Source organism: Corvus brachyrhynchos, unplaced genomic scaffold (genome assembly GCF_000691975.1).
Source record: "Corvus brachyrhynchos isolate BGI_N302 unplaced genomic scaffold, ASM69197v1 scaffold331, whole genome shotgun sequence".
NCBI classification, from domain to species: Eukaryota; Metazoa; Chordata; class Aves; order Passeriformes; family Corvidae; genus Corvus; species Corvus brachyrhynchos.
The window spans coordinates 327,172-334,537 of NW_008237229.1; the positions used below are offsets into that span (position 1 = coordinate 327,172).

Genomic DNA, 7,366 nt, shown 5'->3' on the forward strand with positions numbered 1-7,366 from the left:
AGAGAAGGCCAGCGGTATCCTGGGCTGCATTAGGAATGTTGCCAGCAGGTAGAGGGAGGTGATGCTTCCCCTCTGCGCAGCACTGGTGAGGCCACAGCTGGAGTGCTGGGTCCAGTTCTGGGCTCCCCAGTACAAGAGAGACAGTGACATAATGGAGAGAGTCCAGGGAAAGGCCAGGAAGTTGATGAAGAGCCTGGAAGAGCAAAGGCTCAGGGGGATCTTGTTGATGTGTACAAATACCTGAGGGGAGGGTGCAAAGAGGACGGAGCTGGGCTCTTTTCACTAGTGCCCAGTGACAGGACCAGAGGCAATGGGCACACCTTGAAACACAGGAAGTTCCCTCTGAACAACAGGAAACACTTTTTACTGTGAGGATGACCAAGCAAGTGGCACAGGTAGTCCAGGGAGACTCTGGAGTCTCCGTCCTTGGAGATACTCAAAGTCCTTCTGGGCATGGTCCTGGGGCAGCTGGCTCTGGGTGTCCCTGCCTGAGCAGGGTGGGGTGAACAAGATGATCTCCAGAGGTCCCTTCCAACCTCATGTCACATGATTGTAAAAGTTGGTTTCTCTTTCCCAGACAAATAAAAAAACCCCAACCCCCTAGGAATGTTTTCTAGTCAAAGTTTCACTATACTTGAAGAAAAAAAAAGTCATATTGCCCTACGTTCTGATGTAGTGTTAACATTTTTGGCACTAGAATAACCTGAAATACAGTGCATGGTCCTTCGTTCTAAGGGACAGTTGTGGCATCACTTACAGAATCAACTTCAGCTTAGTGAAATCATTAATCTTAAGACAAATATTTTTACATATGTGTAATAGAAACTTGTTACTGTTTAGCAATTGGTTCCTCAACAGTCTGTCTGGGCAGGGTATTGTCCTTGGGAAAGAGGTTATACAGGAATTATGCACAATAGATGAGGTTTCCAAAATTTGAAGTGCATTACTTTTATTAGATATAAATGTTAATTAGTTATTTTTACATGCCTAAGTGAGAGCTGTAAAGGGAGGGGAGAACTTTTGATTTCATGAGAACTCAAAGATTTCATGCCTTTTGTTTTCTCTTAAAAAGCTAAATTCTAGTGAGAAGGTTTGTTCTGTGTTTAAGGTAGGTTTTATTCTTTTTTCATTTGTAAAGAGGTGACTGCTGAGCTGAACTCTTTTGTCCTGAAGTGTGACAAGTGTCTCATCAGTATTGAATTAATTTTTTGTTTCCTTACTCTAGATTCTGAAGAAGCTCCATCTGTAAATCCTTCCAGTGTAGATGGGAATGTTGATTCAGAAGCAGAAAAGGACTCTGTAGCCAACAACAGCAAACAGATGGTCCCTAGTAAGGCACCACTTCCATCTGCTCTAGATGAGTATGAGTTTAAAGATGATGATGAAGATGAAATGAAAAAAATGATTGATGACAAGCATATTCTTAGAAAAGACCCAAGGAAAGAAGATGAGACTGAAGTTGAACAGACCAGCTTATTTGTGAAACAAGAAAAAGTTGTCTTTTCAAAATCATTCAAAAACAAAAAACAGAAACCATCTAGAGTTCTGTATTCAAGTTCTGAAAGTTCAGATGAAGAAATACTTCAGGACAAGAAGATAGTCTCTCCTTGCTCTGTTTCAGAGACATCAAATTCTGATGTCAGAGTGAAGAAAGAATATATGGTTACAAATGAACACAAGCAAAAGGGCAAAGTTAAAAGGAAAGTAAAAAATCAGAGCAAAAATAAAGAGAATCAAGAAGTAAAGCAAGAAAAAGAAAATGCTAGAGTAACAAATATAGCTACTTCTGGGTTAGATTCTTTAGATAAAGCTAGAGAGGAAGAAACCTTTAAGAAGTCTTTCACCTCAAAAGAAGATTCTTCTTTGCATCTATTTCATATCACTGCTGGAAAATCTCCGAAGCATCCTTGTGGGTTAAGTGAAAAGCAGTCAACGCCATTAAAGCAAGAAAACACCAAAACTTGCTTATCACCAGGAGGTTCGGAAATAACATTGCAGTCCGAATTAGTTCGGTATGATCACAGCACTGAGTCTGATTACCTAGTTGAAAGTTCTAGTGGCAAATCTTGCAAGCACAAAGAAAAAAGCAAGCATCATCAAAAGGATTTTCACTTGGAATTTGGTGAAAAATCTAGTCCTAAAATTAAAGAGGAAGATAATAGCTCAACATTTGAGAATTCAGATTATACTTTGAGAAAAATTGACAAGGAAGGTAAAACACTTAAAAAGCATAAATTAAAGCACAAAGAAAGAGAAAAGGAAAAGCACAAAAAGGAACAGGATGGGGAGAAGGAGAAACACAAACATAAAGATAATGTTAAAGAGGTTCAAAGAAGTATTGAGTTTGACAGAGAATTTTGGAAAGAGAACTTTTTCAAAAGTGATGAAAATGATACGTTGTTAAATACAGAACATGAATCTCTTTCTTCAGATAGAAAATCAAAGCTAGAAAAAGCTGTGGCAAAAGAAGATAAGTTAGTTAAGGAGAGACAGTTCCAGAAAGAGAGAAGTACTAAAGATGAGAGGGAAAAAGAGAAGAACAAAAAGGAAAATGAGAAGTTTCTCAAGGATGAAAAAACAAACGATACAAAAGAAGAAAAAGAAGTTATGCTTGCAGATAAAGAAATCGAATTGTTCTGCTTTGGTGCTAAAGATGAAACAGCCAGTGTGCATTTAATAGAAAGAGAAACAGATACTGAAAAGCAGGAAAAGAATTTAAAGGAAAATAAAGAAAAGACAGAAAAACGATTCTCAGCCAAAGAAAAAGATGTTGAAAAGATAGAAAGAAAACATGGAGAAAAAGAGAAAAAGTTAAAGCATGAATACAAAATGGAGAAAGAAAAAGCAGAAGTAAATGAAAATACAGAGAAAGTAAAGGAGAAGTCCAGTTTTCAGCAAGCAGAAAGGTGCCATAAGGAAAATGATAAAGTAAAAAGCATGGGTACTCTTAAAAAAGTTGATGACAAGGAAAGAAATAAAGAAAAAACTGATAAGAAGCATGATAAAGAAAAGGCTGATAAAGACAGACATTGGGCTGAAAGCAAAGAAAAACACTGTACTGAAAGAAAAGTCAAACAGTCTGAAAAGGAATCTGAATATACTAAATCAGAAAAAAATAGAACTAAAGAAAAGGAATTTGAAAAAAAAGACAAATCCAAAGATAAGGAGACCTCATCACTGGCAAACTCAAAACACATGCAAGAGGAAAGGAGATGCAGTGTTACAGAAAGTAATAAAACAGCTCATGACAAACTGTCATCTTTGAAAGAAAAACCAAAAGATGATTTGTTGAAAACTCCAGATGGTAGAGAGAAAGATAAAAAAGATAAAGATATAGACCGATACAAAGAGAGAGACAAGCATAAAGATAAACTGCATCAAAGTAGTTTGCTTAAACTAAAACTTGAACGTGAGAAACTTAAGCCTAAACCAGCTCCTGCACCAAAGGATGCTCGGCCTAAAGAAAAAAGACTGGTCAATGATGATTTGATGCAAACTAGTTTCGAAAGAATGCTTAGCCTTAAAGATCTGGAAATAGAGCAGTGGCATAGAAAGCATAAAGAAAAAATAAAACAGAAAGAGAAGGAACGTTTGAGAAACCGCACTTGTTCAGAACATAACAAAATGAAGGAAAAACCCAAACACTCGTTAGCTGAAGTAAAAGGCAAAGAACTGATTCGTTCAAAAAGTTCAGAGTTGCCAGATGTTTGTGTGAAGGAAAAGCAGCAGAAAGATGCTACAAGTAATAGATCACAGTCAGTAGATACAAGAAGTGTCAATGTTGCAAAGCCTTCGTTGGCCTTAGATAACTTAAGTAGATCCCCCAAATCAGAAAGTGAAAAGATGGGGCTGAGCTCCCGGTCAGTGTCCTTGGTTTCTGTTGCAAGCTCTGAGGATTCTTGCCATACCACAGTAACTACTCCAAGGCCTGTAATCGAATATGATTCGGACTTTATGCCAGAAGGTTCTGATTCCCAAATGTCTTTTTCGCAGTCACCATTTTTGGCAAGTGCCAAATCACCAGCCCTTGTCGAAAAAGAGGCCGATGGTCTTGCTGAGTTGCCAGATCGCATTAAGCCACCTTTCACAAACAGGCTCCCACAAATGTATGTTAGATCAGCATCTGTTGAAGATGCTAAGTTGGTTTTAAATGAGTGTAGGCCTGTTATAGAGGTTCGAAGATGCAGCATGCCTGCTGCAGTTTCTGAACACAGCAAACAGCCTCGAATATCAGAAGAAAACAACCAGAACTCTGTGCCGTCAGTTCAGACTTACAGTAGCACTTCTCCTAAACCAGAATTACTGTGTAGCACACTCGAAAGAGATTTTCAAAGTAGTGTGACTGTTCTGCAGTCAAACTTCACGTCATCTCCAAATGGAGCTGTTAGCAACAAGCAGGCAACAACAGGGCCAAGTACCATTAAAGATACTGCTCAGATGAGCCCTTCAGAAGACTCTAATGTGCATTTAGAGCCATGTAGTCAAAGTGGTGTGACTCAGCAAACCAAACCATGGGATGTGCCTTTTGACAGACTTAGCTCATTAAACAATGAGTTTAACAGCTCAGGTTGTGGTGTATCAGAGCAAGACACTAAAAGTATTATAGCAGTGCATAATTCTGAGAGCAGGACGTTAAAAGAGCAACAAGTATCTGAATTTTTGCCTCAGCATGCTGAAGTTAAGGGAAATTCCGGTTCTCAAGAATCAGCATCATTTTTGCCTTCACAGTCACCTTGTTCTTTACCTATCCAGCCACTTCCAGTTGTGTCAAAACACGTTTCTTTACCAGGCATTAGCAGTCAAGATTCATCATTTGTACAGCAGCAAAATCTAGTTCAGACTACAACTTCTGCTTTGGATACAGACGCTACTAGTACCAGAGAGCTGGAAAATGCTTTCTTCCCTTCAAACATTAAGAAGATTGATGCACCCATTGTTGTATATTCTGAGAGCTCTCCAAAGGATGTTTCACAGAGCTATGAAAGGGTGAGTGATTTACCAATGGTACCATTAGAGAAAGATACTCCTGAAAGTGATAGCAGTTCACAGTTAAATGTGAATTCATACACATTCAGTAAAGTTGTTTGTAAGAATGTGCTGGGTGAAGTGGATGGTAACACAGCAGAGACTTCAGATGCTAGAAATGAAAAAGACCAACAAGAAAAGTTGGTCTCTGTGCATGTTGTTGATAGTAAAGCCAATGCTGATACCTGTGAACTAAGTTCAGGAATATCAAAAGGAATTACAAATGAATTGGTTAATAAAAGCCCCTGCACTGCAGACAGAGAAAATGTGTTGGAAGATGATCCACCACAGTGCTCCTCTCTATCCAACTTGGAAAATAGTTCACAACAGATTACACAGGAAGAGGTGCATAAATACAGCCAAATAGTTAAAGTAGAGGAAGAAGTTGCTGAAGATCAGAAGATGGAACAGCAAGAAGTACCTCAAAGAATCACAAGGAACAGAGCAAATTTGCTTGCTAACCAGGGCAAGCAGAATCCTCTTGGCTGCACGCAAACATCAGAAAAAGAGTCTGAATCATTAGCATCTATGAAAGCAAGAATTAGATTAACTGAAGATGATGATGCTCAGGTACATCATCCACGTAAAAGGAAGGTGTCACGTGTGCCTCAGCCTGTGCAAGCGAACCCTTCTTTGCTGCAGGCCAAGGAGAAGACTCAGCAGTCCCTGGCAGCTATTGTTGATTCTTTGAAGCTTGAAGAGATTCAGCCATACAGTTCTGAAAGAGCAAACCCCTACTTTGAATACTTGCACATAAGGAAGAAGATAGAAGAGAAGCGTAAATTGCTGTGCAGTGTTATTCCTCAGGCACCTCAATATTATGATGAGTATGTGACTTTCAATGGCTCCTACCTGTTGGATGGCAATCCCTTGAGCAAGATATGCATCCCAACTGTAAGTAACATGGTCTTTCAATGAAAGGCATGTTTTGGTTTTATTTTTGTAACTTCCTTATTCTTCCTAACTTGCTTCTGAATATTCTGCTGAAAACAGAAAGTTGACATGTTACTAGCACCATATTTAAAAGCCCCATTCACTGGAAATACACACAGTGGTTTCACAGTCACTGTAAGACAAACCATGTATGACACCTGTCAAGGGCACACAAATACTGTATTTCAAAGTATGTAAAGCCTACTCTTTCAGAAGTCAGTTATTGAGAGCTTCTCTGAATTTCTGCTGTCAATAATTTTGTTAGAACTAGTTAGTCAAAGCTGTTTCATTTGGAGGGGGGTGGATGTGCAGTGCTTCAAAATACTAAGTCCATCACCAAACGTTTTAAGTTGGAGAGTGCCTGCCAGCTATCTCAAAATGAGCAGGTGCTATCTGCTGTGTCCTGGCTTTTATAATCCATCTAAAGTGTTCATTGTTTTATTAAATAATGTCAAGGGTTTTTTTCCTTTTTACTGAAGACCGTCTGTAGTGCAGAGACACTTGTTTAGTTCTAAGCTCTCCATTTCTGAATGGACAAGTTATTATGTCAGCTTGTCTAAGATAACTCACCCTTACTTGACTGTAAAAAAGCTTTAGCTTTTTTCCAGTAGAATTGAAGATTTTTTTGATGAAGCAATGTATAGAAATTTAATGTGTAAGTTTAAAAATGTTTGCTTTATCACACAGGTAGTCATAATTCCCTCTATAAGCTGTTTATTCTCATTTTTTGGAATTAGTAGGCCAGTTATAGTCTGAGGAAGGATGTGGGTAAGATGACCCTTTTACTTGGTCTGTAAGTGAACCAGGGACAAGCTTTGCCACAATATACCAGGCTGTCAGCCTTCCCAAATCTGCAAATCTTTCTCAGTAGCTGTTGCAGCTTCTGTAACATCTTTATCACTGCAGGCATAGTTTGTGTTTGTTTGTTTGTTTGTTTGTTGTGTAGCTGCTGCTAGTCAAGTACATACTGTTTCCAAGCTACAGCTTACTGCTTTGGCATCACACTTCAGTGCTTAATTTGGGGTAAGTGGAAAGTAGAGAAGCATGGCATATGTTTTTCCCCGGTCCATCTCCTACCTGAGCAATAGAATTCAGTTCCCTATCATAAATGGCAATGTGTGTAGGCACCGTAAGGAAGGCAGAGTTACTGACTTGATGTTAAAGCACTGCCTTATAATTCCTTCTAGTCTCTATTGCTGTGTATAATAGGGACTCTGCCGTTAATGAAAATAAATTTAGGTATTGGAGGGCAAAATCTCGGGTAAGAGGTTCAGAAAATATCAGAGATGGATGTGTGCTTCCTATTCTCAATGGCTTTTAATTAACTGTTGAAAAGAAAACCCTCTTTTAATAAAGTTGATAAAAAGGTAAATATGTAATTGAAGGGTTACAGTTACTGATTTTTGTC

The 7,366-nt window shown here is 38.7% G+C and overlaps 1 protein-coding gene across 2 annotated transcripts in view; it reads left to right on the forward strand.

The window, feature by feature from the left end:
* Positions 1–7,366, forward strand: part of ANKRD12 (ankyrin repeat domain 12) — a 40,240-nt gene that overhangs the window by 21,731 nt on the left and 11,143 nt on the right. For both annotated transcript variants that reach the window (XM_008630059.2, XM_017729443.1), the window contains one exon: positions 1,226–5,919. In XM_008630059.2, the coding sequence (XP_008628281.1) occupies positions 1,226–5,919 (4,694 nt within the window). The remainder of the gene's footprint in view (positions 1–1,225; positions 5,920–7,366) is intronic.